This window comes from Cricetulus griseus, chromosome 5 (assembly GCF_003668045.3).
Source record: "Cricetulus griseus strain 17A/GY chromosome 5, alternate assembly CriGri-PICRH-1.0, whole genome shotgun sequence".
NCBI lineage: Eukaryota > Metazoa > Chordata > Mammalia > Rodentia > Cricetidae > Cricetulus > Cricetulus griseus.
Genome location: NC_048598.1, coordinates 77,930,181 through 77,945,530, shown reverse-complemented (window position 1 = coordinate 77,945,530; position 15,350 = coordinate 77,930,181). Strand labels below are relative to the sequence as shown.

Here is a 15,350-nt window from a genome sequence, read left to right as displayed (position 1 = left end):
GCTGAGGGAAAGCAAAGAGACTGGGGGGAACGCATGGTAATGATGCCTAAGGATCATGATTACAAGAGAATCCCTTGTAGAAAACTGAGACCAAACATTTAAAACAGACATACCACTTTTTTGGGTCAGGGTCAAAATGAGTACTGGAAGGGACATGTGCTTGAGCCATCACTTAAGTCTCTAGCTTGTATCTTCTCTAGAGTGAATGAGTATCACAGGAGGCAGTACAGCAAGCAGTACCACACATATGAAAAGGGGTCAAGAGTCTTGCCCACTCGGTACCCATTATTATAACTACTCTAGAAGCAGAACCAAGTTTCCCAAATGCATTTAATCACATTCTGACTTTTCAAACTCTCACAATGGGCTAATGACAAACTTACAGTATTTCTCCATAAGGAGGGAGGTAACTTAAATAAAAGCAATACCAGTCTGCATTGTGTTGACCTCCAAATCATAGAAGGTGAGTTTATATGCTTGAAAGTTTAAGACAGTAAAGATTATGGAGACAGCAAGGCTACTTCATTAACAGGCAGGGGACAATTGGCTTCTGGTGACAGAGGTTATCGGAACAAAACTCTTGGAGGCTTGAGGGACTGAGTGTGGAACTGTGACAGAAGGCATTCAGCTTCCAGCAGTCAGCAAAAACACAAGTGCCCATGTTTTGCAAAAGGGAAAACTGTATTGCATTCACCTCAGGCACCTGAGAGCCAGAGGGTGTTCAAGGAGAGTAGACCCTGCCACAGAAAAGGATTGTGTGGGTTGGGTTGTGTCGGATGAAAAAGAGAAAAGGGTGATTGGCATTAAACTCCACCCAAGATGGAAGGGACTTCTCCGAAGCAACAGCCCCACTGGCTGCAGCTGCCTCTGTACCCATCTCATCTACCTCCACAAAGCTCTTGTGGATAATTTTGGACAAATGCAGATTGGGACTCTTGGAAATTCCAGTCAGGTCAGCCTTCATTTCATCAAAGATGTCCGTAATGCCCATGCCTTGTAGAATAGAGTTGAGATCATAGCTGTCTTCCATGACAAACTGGGGGAAGGAAATGGCTACTGATTCTTCTGGCATATTTTCTGAGCTACTCCAAGCCATGATTTTTTCATGGCTTATTTTGTTTTCAAGCTATAAAAAGAAGAAAATGATATTTAAGGTCAAATTATAAACCAGCAAAGGGATCTCAGTTACTTCAAAGTTCCTGAGTTAATCTGTCTTAATAGTCAGTTATATGTACAGCAAGGACTTTCTCTAAGCCTCAGATTGGTTCATTTCAATCTTTTCTCTCTAGACATTGTTTAAATTCCCTCCCTTGGAATTGTAGGACAATCAGCATCCCTCTGCAGTTTGGCATTTGGCAGGTGCATGCTCAATGACCAGAAAAAATCAGTTGGGCAAGCTTAGATGAGCCCTACTACTATGACGTAAAATTTCCTTTTCCATACAGCAGAGATAATATGCTAAGGCTCTTCTAAGGCCTAACCAAAGTAATGTATGAAATGTAGTCAGATACATTAAAGTAATGTTGGTGTGCCATATATTTTGAACAATGGTAGTTACTGTAAGCACAGTATTGATATCTTTATCCATCTATTGTCAATCTGTTTATCTATCTCCTTATCCTCTCCTTATCCCTCTCCCCAGAAAAGAGGTATCTGGGCCTCCCAACATTTATTGATTCCTTTCTTATAGTATCAGTATTTCTACTCCTATCAAATAGCATGTTTACAAAACACTTGCAGCTAAACAGCCAGATATGGCAGAGGCCAAAGGTCAAGCTATTTTAGAAAGAGGAACTGTTTCATTTGTGAAAATTGTTAAACAACTTGACATCCAGATTCTTTGGTCTGGAAAGTGATTAAAGAAATCTGTGGATTTGGGGGTAGAGGAACTCTTGTTCTGATATATCTGGTTTTCACTCATTGGTTTGAAAGAAACAAAAATGAATATCCAATCTCATTCAGATTCCATATGTATCCAATGTCTCTACAAGCTGAGATAGCATCCTTCTTAGATGATGGATGCTAATGCTACTCCTCAGTGATCTGGGATTGGTATGGGCGTGTCAATGAAGTGTACCTCTTGAAGACTCTTCACATTGTCTTCTGAGCAAGATGGAAGCAGGACCAACATGCTGAGCTTCCCCATGGTGTATTTCATTTCCAGGATCTGTGCCTGCAGCTCCTCGATAAAGCCAAGTCTAAACTTCCCCTTCTGATTCATCATCTTTACCGTCTTCTTCTCATTCTGCAGAGGACAAAAGGTCATAGAGAGCTCAAACACCCATGGCATCAACATCCCTGAGAACTAGGGTGCTTCAAGAAGAAAAGGACCTACCCCAGAAATTCAGACCCAACCTGAAACACTCTGAATACCAATCAATAAAGCAGCCCCAGCTTTACCAATACTTTATTCACCTGTGTCCTTCATCAGTTCCTTAGCTCTTGAGACTACTTACTGCTAGACTTTCAATCCAAATGTCTCCCACACCCTAATTCAGCCAAAGCAATCCCAGAAAGCACAGTCTTCTATGTACATCTTGATAATCTTCAGGAACTCATTGGCTGATATGCTCTTTCCTGGACTGCCAACAACACTCAGACCACTTTCCCCAGGAAACATATACTCAGTGTTTACAATCTCTGACAGGGGGATAGAGGATAAATCTAGGGGGAGATGTTTGGGGATAGGGGCAGAAAATTTAGAGGTAGGTAGAGTAGTCTCATGTGTTAACTATCTGAGGTAGGAAGCAGATTCAAAATGAAGAGACCTGTCTCTTTTCTTAAGTGTATACATTTGCTATGCTTTGTTATATTTTGTTTTGTTTTGTTTTATTTTATAACAAGGTCTCAATATGTAGCTCTAGATTCCTGGTAGTCCTTATGTAGACAAAGATAAATTTGAACTTGTAGTGATCCCCCTGCCTCTGCCTTGTAAGTGCTGGGCTTTTAGACATGAACCAGTCTATATGAAATTTTAATTGATTTCTTTTGCCTTTTATAAAACACAGAATGGTTTATTATAATTATAAGCCACCCATCTAAGCATTAGGTTTGAGTCTAGACACTACTGATCAACATTAGAAGAAATTAGGAGTGGACTACCTAGAAACGGCAAGCTAATACAGTAAGTACCTCACTTAGACAGAAAGGTGCATCAACTGTGTTTTCACAGTCAAAGTTTTTCTCCCACTTGGCCTTGAAGTAAACAGCATTCACTAGCACCAGCACAGTTGCATTATTAATAGCCTCCTTGTTGAACAGCTCCTTGATTTTACCTAGAGAAAAAGTGCCAGAGAATAACCTGAGCATGTGTTGCATGAAAAGTATTCATGGAGACATTGGAGATTGCTTCACTCAAGAGCTTCCCCAAGAAACCTAGAGGGCTATTTGGGGGCTTGAAGAAGGATAGAAGTTATTGAATGCTCACTCCCCTGGAGGAAGACCTGATTCAGAGCACTGAGAACAAGAGCATCTTCTCTGACCCTCTTTGCCACTTTTGGTTGCAAATAGCCACTAGACATCTATGGCTTATGTTTCATATTATATATCTAATCACCTAACATTTATAGTTTCCTGGATAGAATAACTACAGTATGAGATTACTTTCTCTAGCATTTATTGAAGTTCAGTATATGCTCCCACATATAAAAAGATGGGTAGATGGTAGACAGACAGACATATAGATAGATAGATATGCATATAAACACACACACACACACACACACACACACACGTACATAATATAAAGCCTACTTTGTAGAGGTTCCTACACCCTCATTTCAGCTCAAAGGAAGAATTCATTCAGTTTTGTAAACAAACACATTCACTTGTAGAAGTTAGTACCTTCTAAGCACCGCATAGAAATTAAGCCTTCCAGAAGTGCTGATGGCTGTCCCTTCTTAATGGATTAATTTGCTGAAAGCAATAACAGGAGCCATCAAATTGTCAAAAAGGAACAAGTTGAGCCAGCATTGATCCTGGGGCCTTCCATCTCTCAGAAGAGCTCTCAGTCAGGCACCTTCCATTACAAAAGAATAGTGAGAAGGGGAAGCATCCCTAAAAATGACAGGAAGTGATCCTTCCTGTAATCAAGCACTAGTCCATTTCAAGACACATCCTTTTCTACTTGAAATCACCAGCCACTTTAATGCATGCTGAGATCTCAATGAAGGCAGATCATTTTACATTGAGGAAGGCTGTACATAGATTCTATAGTACACTATGTCAACATCAACAACACTTAAAATACATCAGGAAAGCTAACTCACTAGAGAGGAAAAATATATTAAGGTTCAGTCGAGATTTCTTTACCAAATACTAATATCTTGATAGCTGAAAGGAACCTTGAAAGAGCAAGAATTTTGTGGCACATAGAAAAGGAAGGGAAAATAAATGTGGGATTTAAAGGTTTCCCCTACGTAAACACCATTAGTAAGCTGACCTCAACTCCATGTTCAAAGGAAACAAGGAGTATAAGACTCCAAATGGAACAAAGAAATAGAAAGTATTGTACCAAGTACCAAGAGCAACTAATAAACCAACCTCTGTTGTTCCCTGTCTGTCAGTCACTCAAATGTACATGCATCCTGAGTCAAAGTCTCACTTTAGATATATCGCCTTTCCCTCTCATTCTCCAAAGTTCATTGAACAAGAATGTCTCCAGTTCCACACTCATAACCACTAGCTGCCCTTTTCTAATGCTCAGGCAGGCCTGGGACGAAGAGCTCATTTTTGTAAAGTATGCATGCACGGGTAGAAGAGGGGCTCCCCACCACCTGCCGAAACCTGTCTTCATTATTAATGACTGGCAAGACCACATGTCAATTCGCCTGTGAAATGGAGGCTTGAGTTAGTTGGAGTCTCTACGATGGTGAAAGCCGAGAGGGATAAAGAGCAAGTGAGCTGCAAGTGAACAAAACATGGGAGAAATGACTTACACCAGTTTAGGTTCCTCCCCTATTGGCTGAGTTCATAAACAACTGATAAATGAAGAGGCCCAACTCTTGTCTAACATATTTATTAGACCACACACATACACAACAGTTTTATTTAGCCATAAAGAAGAATGAAATTATGTTATTTGCAACAAATAGGGTGGAAGTGGGTGTCATCAAGGTAGGCAAAATGAGCCAGGCTCAGAAAGACAATTAGCCCAGTTCTCCTCTCCTATTAGGTTTGAGTATATAAGACATGAAAGATGGGCATGTGAGGGATGAGGGGCCTCTAAAGGGATAATGGATGGGGAATGAGTGGGTGATGGGGAAAGAATATAAAATACTGCATGCTTTCTCTTGGATAGTGAATCCAAAGTCATGTAGATGAAGGATATGGAAGCAGAAGGACTGATTATTTCAGGAGAAGGACACCAACAAGAAAGAGGAGGGGTGGGGCTGGGAAGGTGGGTGGACAGATACTACCAAACTGCAATGCTATATACACATACATACATTATACACCAAATGAAAAAATAAATGTACATCTTAGACTCCCTAGTTTCCCTTCATTCTTAATGTATCAGGTAAAATGATACTGAAAGCATATATACATGGGTAGATTCTTATTAAGTTAACATATTTCTATATTAATTCTAAGTATATAATGCAATATGAGTGCTACTGTAGCTTTCCACATTATAATTTCTCAGCCCAAAAGGAATCTTAATGTTTTATATTATTTTGTCACATGACAGATATTGCAAGTAAAAGGAAAGTCCTCAATAACACAACTATGACAGATGAATTCCAATTTTTAAATGGGTATTTTGTAGAAAAGATGAGCCTCAGTCCTGTGGACAAAGATGCATTGAGTGCTGCAAACATTGGTGTGATTCCGACAGAGACAGTGATTCCTTCATACCCTTCAAAAGAAAGCCTATAATAAAAGCACTGGGAGTGCTGACACGTGACACATGCTGGCAAAATGGCTCAGAGGTAAAATCACTTGCTCATAACCCTGACAATCTGAGCTAAATCATAGGATGCACATAGGAAAAAAGACCCGGCTCCTGCAAGTTGTCCTCTGACATCCACACACCAAGCACATGTGTACATGAACACGCACAATAAATAAATAGTTGTCATTTCAAAAGTCTTTAAAACTCAGAAATCATAGGAGGAAAAAAAACAGAAACAAATAATAGAAGTGCCTAAGAAGCTACCAGCCAGAGTGTGCCCAGTCTTGTCTGATGCTGTCCAACAACTGTGAACTGTGAACACACCCCACACATGCAAACACCAGCCTGCAATGAGCTGTGAACACACCCCACACATGCAAACACCAGCCTGCAATGAGATGTGAACACACACCACACATAGAAACACCAGCCTGCAATGAGCTGTGAACACACCCCACACATGCAAACACCAGCCTGCAATGAGCTGTGAACACACACCACACATGCAAACACCAGTCCTAGAAGATGAGCCGCCTGCAAAGTGGGCTCTGCTTTGAGAAGAAAGGAATACCAGCCTCACTGCTAGGCCTCTCTTACCTTGACATTGACTTTCAACCCAGAAGTTAATCTCTTGTCTCGACTTCTCAGTGTCTCCCCGGAAATCTACGCTTTCAATTGTAGTGTGGTAGAATTGAGTTACGCCATCGGAGTACTCCTGTTCAATTCAAATACATGGGAAAGAGCATGACAAAATCACATGGAGGTGCTGCTTCCTTAGGATGAGATGGTGACAAAAAGCCCCCTAAAAAGAAACTCCTGGTCACCTACCACCAAGGCCACCTTAATGTTCACAGACTTTCTGTTTGAAGATGACAAAGTTTCATGAAAAGCCTAATAGTTGTGAATATAATTAATTCCACTTACAAACTTTAAAAATAATTTAGATTGGTAACTGTATTAATTTGTATTTAGTATAAAATTTAAATAAATAAGTTTTATTTAAATTATTTATTATGCATTATGTCTTAAATAAATACATCATGTGTTAAATTATATTTAAAATATAATTTAATATACAAACTATAATTAAATTATGTATTAAATAAATACATTGCCAAAAACATTGATTTGTATACTCTTTAATAAATGAATTGCGTGTGTAAATTTAGCTCCCAAAATTTTTAAGATAGCAACCTGGTAAGATAATTTATCGTGAAGAAAAGTAGGATCTTTGTACCCTCGAGTAGCCCAGCTCACACGAGCTTTATCACATCTGCCTCTACTCATACACATCACACTTGGCAATGTGGCTCACTTTCCTGACACTGGAATCTTAATTGGAGCTTGTCCTGCTTCAGGTAAGAGCTGCTTGCCCACAGAAACAAGGACTGTGGCTTTGGGCTCCCAATGGGGTCACCTTTCTCGGCACCATGCACATTCTGCTAAGCCCAGTTCCCATGGGAACTACCTGATTGAGGCACAATAAGGGATCTTAGAGTAGTGCCTTAAAGGCAGCCAACAGGCAGGAAAGCCACAAACTGCCTCTACCATGCGCATTGTTTAGGAAAGATAGTCCCCTGAGTACCTTACTAAGCGTATGTGTGTACCAACGGGCTGTGAATCAGGTGACCCTTTCTATCCACGCTGTGCCATTTATAAGTGGACTCCTAGGAGATAGAAGTGTGGGACCTCAGGAAGCAGGTTGCAGTCATGCACCAGTCCGTAGTCCCACGGACTATGTGAAAGGTAGGCCATCCACCTACTCACTAATTTGCGGAGCATGCTCTGTGGACACCTCAGTCCCTGTAACTCACCGGGCAGATTGGGAATTCCTGCTCTCCATAGAGTCTGTTGGCCATACTCAGAATGTAATAAGTTTTGGCTCTGTCTAATCTGGAGAGAAGTTTCCCAAAGTAGCAGCCGAGCAGTTCATTCTCATCTGTAGATTCATCCTAACAGAGGAAAAACAAATGGTTTCCTAACAATCAAAGTTAAGGACCACTAAAGAAAAACTATTTTTACAGGAGGAAAGTAGAGCTGGCCAGGGAGATGCCATTGTCCAGTGTCACCAGGTTTAGGAGGCAGAGAGGAATGGGACAACCAAGGACATAGAAAAGGTGTCCTTAGAAAGGGACTTCAGCCTGTGTGAAGCCTGCACCTAACCTACAGAATAAACATCTGTCATCAAGTACCGCACAGGCAGAAGAATGAGCAAAAGCGAAGAGAAGTCTTCAGGCAGTCTCACCTGCTGCTCCTGAGATGCTGGCGTCTGTTTCTGCCCTTCCAGAGAGCTGTCAGACAACACTTTACTTTTGCTTTTTGAACAGGAATCATTGGGTTCTTTGCTTTCATTCTTGGAAAGTTCATTGAAGTGTAATACCTGTGTGACAATAACATAGGGTCTTTCAGACAATATGAAGGACAGGAAGTCAACAAAATAGTCAACAATCATTCACAGAAGTGGGTGTCACTGAAACTGCCCTCGTCCTCTGACTACACTTAAGAATAGTAATGACCCCAGTTGACAGAGTGCTGCCTAGCATGCACAGAGCCCAGAGTTCTATCCCCAGCATCATGTGACCTAACTAGGGTGGCACACTCCTTTAATCCAGGGGAGGCAGGAAGATTAGAAGTTACAGATTATCCTTAACTTCATAGAAAGTTGAGGCTAGCCCAGGCTACAAGACAACTTTTCCAAACACAAAAAAAAAGAAAAGAAAAGGAAAGAACTAGAATCAATACAGGCAAACCAAGGAACAGAAGGAATTCACGAGCTATAGGCCACTACTAACCTACACTTTTCCATGCCAAGTCTTTTTTTTTTTTTTTTTTTTTTGTTTTTCGAGACAGGGTTTCTCTGTGTGGCTTTGGAGCCTATCCTGCCACTCACTCAGGAGATCAGGCTGGCCTGGAACTCACAGAGATCCGCCTGCCTCTGCTTTAATCCCGAGTGCTGGGATTAAAGGCGTGTGCCACCAACGCCTGGCCCATGCCAAGTCTTAATCGGATGCAAATATAAAATGCACATGAGGTCTTGAGGACACAATAAACAATAATGTAAAATATCTCATTAAATATATATTGATTATACATTGATACATTATTGTGAAAATGATGAATTATCTATACTTTCTTATTAAACTCAGCCTTATCTTTTGGAAATATTTATGTGACTACTAAAAATGCTTTAAGTTCATATGTGGCTTTAGCCGTATCTGTATTGGACAGCACTGGTCTGAAGTTTCACATCAGTCGGGGGAGTGAATGTGACATGAGACAACTGCCCAGGATCTCATCAGAAGTGGGGAAGGAGAGGCACACCGCACAATGCTCAGATTCAGGTTATAGAGCTGCATGGAGAAAGAATGCCAGCTGGTCCTGGAGGATGCAAACCCCATTGTACATCTATGTGTTGCTTATGGAACAGGAGATGATGGTAAAAAGCGAGTAAAAGTAAGTGCAAGAGCATAATGGCCCCAAATAATTCTGCCTTAATCTGTGAATCTAACTCCTCCATGTATTGATGCCTAATCTTTGTGCCAAGGAAATACTAGACCAGCCTCAGAAGTTCACAGCTTACTGAGGGGGCAGGGAGCACTTTTGTCATGAGTACTCATCGCTCTACAGGCATCAAATGGGTGCCTACTCTGGGCCTGGTGCTATTGTAGGACAAAGTCTTTTGGAGATTACACAGCAATGCAGAAGATATAAAAATAATATACATATTAATTGTTTGCTGTATGGCCTATGATGAGAAGTTCTGTGTGGGTAAACGTGACTAGGCTCATTTATGGGATTGGGAGCAGATGGAGCATTAGATTGGAAGATCAGAGTGAGCCTTTCAAAGGTGGTAAACAGTAAACGATGATGAAGAAGAAAGTAAGCCAAAGGATTAGATATATGAGTATGGTAGAATGAAGCAAAGCGGCCCCCATAGGCTCATACGTTAGAATACCTGATCCCTCATTAGTGGAACAGTTTTGAAAGGATGAACACGTGTGGCCTTTTTGGAGGAGGTGTGTCACAGATGTGGGCTCTGAGGTTTCAAGACTTGCACCATTCCCAGTGTGTTCCCTCTGTATACTATCTGCTGTCTCTGCCACCATGCCTTTGCTCTGCCATCATGGACTGTAATCCTCTGAAACTGTAAGCCCAATCAAATGGTTTCTTTTTTACATTGCTGAGGTCACAATATTTTTTACACAGCAACAGAAAGGTAACTAAAATGCCGAGGGAAGAGACACAGGAAAAAGGAACCCAAAGGCCTCAAAATAAGACTCACTTTCTTTTCCTGGGGTTAGGAGCATATTGCCAATGGCAGCAACATAGGATGCTATCACAGAAGCAAGCCATAAGAGATAATAGAGTTCAGAACTCAGGGAGGTTTATCAAAAGGAAAGCCAATGGGATTTTCTGACAAATGAAATTAGAAAGTTAAGGAGGATCTTAAACTACTGTCTAAATATCTAAGTTCTAATACACATCTGACTAATAGGGGAAGAAAGAGAGGAAACATACTCATATCAAAAGCTACCAACAGTATTTGTGTCAATAACTGTAGAGAGAAAGTGACAGGCACAAAGACAGATGTGAAGAGGCAAAGATGAATAGGAAAAGCTATCAGGCAGGGAGGCTAGAGAAGTTCCTTATGAAAGATGAACGGAAATGGAAATGAAACTGTAGAGGCTTCCAAGCCCAAATCCTGAGAGCAGTGAGCAACTCCAGCTCACCTGAGAGTCAGATTAACTTCCTATGCAGACCCAGACAGCATACAGGGCCCTGTTCAGCATCCTTCTGGATACATACCTCATCAATCTGACGTGCACTGTCACCTCTGGCTCCCAGGCGGACCATACCAAAAGCAGCTGAGATACTCAGAGGGCAGACAAAGATATTCTTACGAATATCATCTTTGCTAATTTCTTGGAAGAAATCGAAGCTAAATTTGCTATTTGCTGCAATTAGAGAGTCCATTGTAAAACTGGTTACTGCCTAAAAGAAAAAGAAAAAAAAGTGAATGGAGAAAAAAATGGATAAACAACCAATTCTTATTTTTAATGCCCAAGATATAACAATACATAATTATTTGATGTGTTTATGGTTTGTGAAGAACTGTAAAATTGACTTGGAGGGTAGCTCAGTGGCAAAATACTTGCACATGTAAGTTAAAGAAAGGGGAGAAGAAAGGAAGGGAGAAAAGAGAGGATGTAGAAAGACAGAGAAAGAGAAGATCCAGGAGAAGAAATGGAAAAGGGGGGAAATAGAGAGAAAGGGGGAAAGGGAGAGGAAGAGAGGGGAGTGGGTGAGGGAAGAGGTATGTGTGGGGGGAGGGAAGAACTAGAAAACTAAACTTCTCAACCTTGGATATAAATAATGGAATTGGTATCTGTATTAATATAGATGGAAGGGTTTTTTTTTCTTACAGGCACAAACAGAAAATAGTACCACTAGTCAGTTGGCTTAATAAACAGGAATTTACTATCCCATAGCCCTGAAAGCCAAAAATCCAAAATCAAGGTATCTACCAAAGCCGTTCCTCCTGAAGCTTCATTTTTTCAATGAAGCACATTGAAAAAATGTGCCCCACACCTCTCCTGTTTTTTGGTGTTGTCGGTCATCTCTGATATTTCCTTGCTTACAGAGGTATCATTCTAATCTCTGCCCCCATCTTCACCTGACATTTATATCTTGTACACGTTTGTGCGTATACATGTGTCCACATTTCTTCTTCCACTGACTCAGGACCCTGAACCAGCATGAGCTCATCTTATCTTGAATGCATCTGTAAAGACTGTGTCCAAATGAGGTCACATTCACAAAAGCAGAGGTTTGAAATCAAAACAAGTCCACTCAACTCCTGTCACCTCATTCAGATCAAAGAAAGCAAAGGCTACCGTCAAGTCAGCAGCCAAGAAGATTCCACTCAACCTCCCCTCTGCTGGAATGTACCTGCTTCTGCTTATTCTTCTTCCTTCAGTGGTCTGTGACAGAAAATGTCCAGCAAATTGCTATGTAGCACGTCCTCAGCTAATGACCTCTACCTTTTGACTCCTCCTATATACAGTCTAATTTGGCATGCTTTAGCCACTCATCAATATTGTCTAAGAGGTAACAGCTCAAAAGCTGCCACAGTATAGGGGACATTGACTTTAATTCTTTCAACACCCACACCAGAGGTAAAACAGAACTAAACCAGGAAAGTGACTTCCCTAATAACAACTCCTTGCCTCACCATCAATCTAGTCTAGTAATACCAGCGGAATAGTATTTAGATCTCACCCTCCCTATAAACTGAAATGAGTTTTCTTCTTCTCTTTGCTCATAGACCTTGTATATTTCCAACACACAAATGTAAGACATTGAACACAGGGTCAGCATTGAGAACAGTTCCTGCACTGAAGGCAATGGTGCATGCTGCCTCTAACATCTTCCCAGCTTGTTAGAAGCTCATTATGCATATGAAACACAACTCAAAAAGATCCTAAACAACTTTAAAAAACTGCACTTCCTGGGAAATACCTTTGCATTCATTATAGTTACTTTAAATTCAGCTTCCATTAGCAATTTGGTAGCAAGTATACTAAGGAAGTAAAGAACGGACGCCAATAGCCTGAGTTGAGAGGATTTCATTGATTCAATTTAAGCATAAGGAGGTTTTTTAAAGGAAAAAACAGCTTAATGCCCTACAGCCTGGACTTGCTGCATTTGCTATAGGCAGAATCTTCAGTGTGGGTAGAGGAGACAGTGGCCACTCTGGCTGCTCACTACTCAAAAAAGAAGATAGTAGTGGCAGAAAGAAGGCTCAGAGGGGACACCAGGTGAATCTGCTCCACTGATGCACTCACTACACCTCCTCTGGCGACCAGGAGGGGTGTTCAATTCCAGCATTATGCACACAGCTCTGAGGGAACCAAAGTGTCCCTGCTTTAGAAAGAACATGACTGCTCATGTAGAGCAACTCCCTTCTTGTCAGAATAAAAATAAACTGAGAACAGACGAAATGAAGTGACTTGCACAGCACCATGTGTGGGCCAAGCCAGGCTACGGATTTCACCATGCCCCGGCCTGCTCTCTGTTGCGACATCTTTGTTTTATTAGCAATATTTTGCACTTGTTTCTAATGCTCATGCTGTCTCACTTGCACTGAATACCCTCAAACTCTCTCTGCCACCTCTTCAGAGAACATCTAGAGGTTTCATGGACTACTTGTTGTGATACTGTTGAACTGACTGCTCTCACCCCAGCTTCATTTCCTGAGTATGAACAGTTCAGAATGCCATAGACTGACTTTCATCCCCTAGTGCAATCTGGGTGGCTTTAGCACTTTCTTTCAAGGAAGAATTTACAATAGAAAATGACCAGAAAAAATGAAACAGCAGAGTTAATGTCACAACACTAACAAGATGTAAACGCCTATAATATGAAGGTTCTTTCTGTCATTACACAAAAGTCTAGAATATGGGAAAAGTGAACATGTAATAACTTAAGATGTCATCCAATATCTAACTTCTCTTTCTTTCTTTCTTTCTTTCTTTCTTTTTTTTTTTTTTTTTTTGGTTTTTTCAAGACAGGGTTTCTCTGTGTAGCTTTGGATCCTATCCTGGCACTCACTCTGGAGACCAGGATGGCCTCAAACTCACAGAGCTCCGCCTGCCTCTGCCTCCGGAGTGCTGGGATTAAAGGTGTGCACCACCAACACCCGGCAATATCTAGCTTCTCAAGGCCGGTTGGTTGGTTGGTTGGTTGGTTGGTTGGTTGGTTGGTTGGTTGGTTGGTTGGTTGGTCTGTTATGGATGCAGTTCTCATACTTAAAGATAACCTAATTATTCAATAAATATTTACAAAATTCTTGTGCTAAGTTAGGCACTGTAAAGGATGAACTGAAAGAGAAGTAATGTCTGCCTTTGAGAAATATTGACGGAATATACAAAGTTCTGAAAAACCCAATCTAGTATCTTAAAAGTGAGGAGAATTGTTACTTTTGAGGGTGGGTTTGGGGAACAGTGGTCAGTCTCAGGTAGAAATGTTAGTGATCTAACAGACTGATTCCGCCAAACAGAACAATTATAGTGTTTGCTAATTTCTGTGGTATAAATGCACCCACTATGATAAACTTCAAACTGCCAACAGGACATCACTGTACTCAGGTTTGGGAAGAATGGAAAGTTCCAGGAGACTTCTAGAAGCTGGTCATGCTCTCTTTCCTGATCTAGGTGTTGCTTGCATGGTAAACATATCTGTTATGTACTCATATGGATTTATATATAAAGATAGCTTACATATATATACACATATACATATATATTCATGTGTTTCATTTTAAAAGGTATTGTAAATTTATTATTGAACATGGAAGTTAATTTAAGACATTGCCAGTTTGTGTTTGGTACAAGAATGAAGAATGTTGGAAAATTGAGATTCAATATCTCACAGTGAAACAGGCTATAGATGCAAGCAGGGCGTGTTCTCCAAGCACCAAGAGGAAGTGTTTCCCTTTTGCTGTGGAAAATAGTCACTATTCAAAGTGAGATTGCTTAAGTCTAAAGATGATTGATTGTTTGTGCAAGCTGCCTCTTAAGCTGCAACTTGAAAAACTTGAACACGCTTTACCCCAGTCATCACTATTCCCAAACAAACCTGAAATAATCTTTTAAAATAGTAAAGTTCCCCTAAATCCACTCAGCTCAAGCAACTAGAATACCCTCACCCACAATGACGTTAAGATTTTAGACACAGTGTACCCAATGCCCTGTAAATATTGTCTCTAATTCTCAAAAAAAAATCTTGTAAGTTTAGAAATCCACATCCTAAAAGTTAAGTGTAGTTATCAGTAGTGTGGAAATCAGTCAACTTGGTCTGGCATCAGTCATAACCTTCCCTTCTACATTTCCCTGACTTCAGAAAACACTAGCACCAAAACGACACATCCCAGGTGTCCCATCATCCACCTCTCTGTTATGACTGGTTTGTGACTCTCACCAAGGCAACTATTTGCAGAAAGAATTCCCAGCCTAGAAGGTCCATCTTAGGACTTCCTTGAAGGACTTTCTTGCCAAAAGGCGTCTTAGACTGCAGAGTATCCTCCCAAGACTCTCATACCCATTGCTCATAATATTGACCTTGTAAAATCTTTTCATGCTACATTGAAATCTGTATGATTACAGACAGAAATTGAGACACTAAGACTGCAAATAACCTTAACCTTAGTAGAGATCCTCTTGCATAATTTCATAACAGGTAACTTTTATTCAGAAAATAAAAGAGGTAACTTTTTATTCAAAAATAAAATAAAAACCCATTTTGTGTCAATAAAACTATCGTATTTTGCCAATATTTCCAATTAACTGACTCACTGTTTCACTTCAAACAAAATATAAAGAATGTGATGATATAAAAGAAATTTGATTTTCAAATTCTAACTCACCATACAGATGGAAAGATGAAAATGAGAGCTTTT

At 40.5% G+C, this 15,350-nt stretch overlaps 1 protein-coding gene across 2 annotated transcripts; it reads right to left on the bottom strand.

The window, feature by feature from the left end:
* Positions 1-721: 721 nt before the first annotated feature.
* On the bottom strand, positions 722-10,867 carry Serpinb12 (serpin family B member 12). 2 transcript variants are annotated; one of them, XM_035444923.1, is made up of 7 exons: positions 10,700-10,867; positions 8,139-8,273; positions 7,708-7,845; positions 6,491-6,608; positions 3,133-3,275; positions 2,078-2,245; positions 722-1,126 (listed from the first exon to the last, which is right to left on the bottom strand). In XM_035444923.1, exons 1-7 carry the CDS (start codon positions 10,865-10,867, stop codon positions 722-724), a joined length of 1,275 nt encoding a protein of 424 aa, XP_035300814.1. The 2 variants fall into 2 exon arrangements, with proteins under 2 accessions (XP_035300814.1, XP_035300815.1); XM_035444924.1 differs by having other exon boundaries at positions 8,199-8,273.
* Positions 10,868-15,350: the final 4,483 nt, after the last annotated feature.

Bases quoted from the DNA above. Each gene is read 5' to 3' on its own strand.
- Serpinb12 (XM_035444923.1), bottom strand. From the start codon at position 10,867: ATGGACTCTCTAATTGCAGCAAATAGCAAATTTAGCTTCGATTTCTTC. The intron at 7,846-8,138 runs GTGAGACTGCCT...TTCCTCTGTTAG, and splicing joins CAGCATCTCAGGAGCAGCAG to GATGAATCTACAGATGAGAA. The intron at 2,246-3,132 runs GTACTTACTGTA...TGTCCTCTGCAG, and splicing joins CACCTTTCTGTCTAAGTGAG to AATGAGAAGAAGACGGTAAA.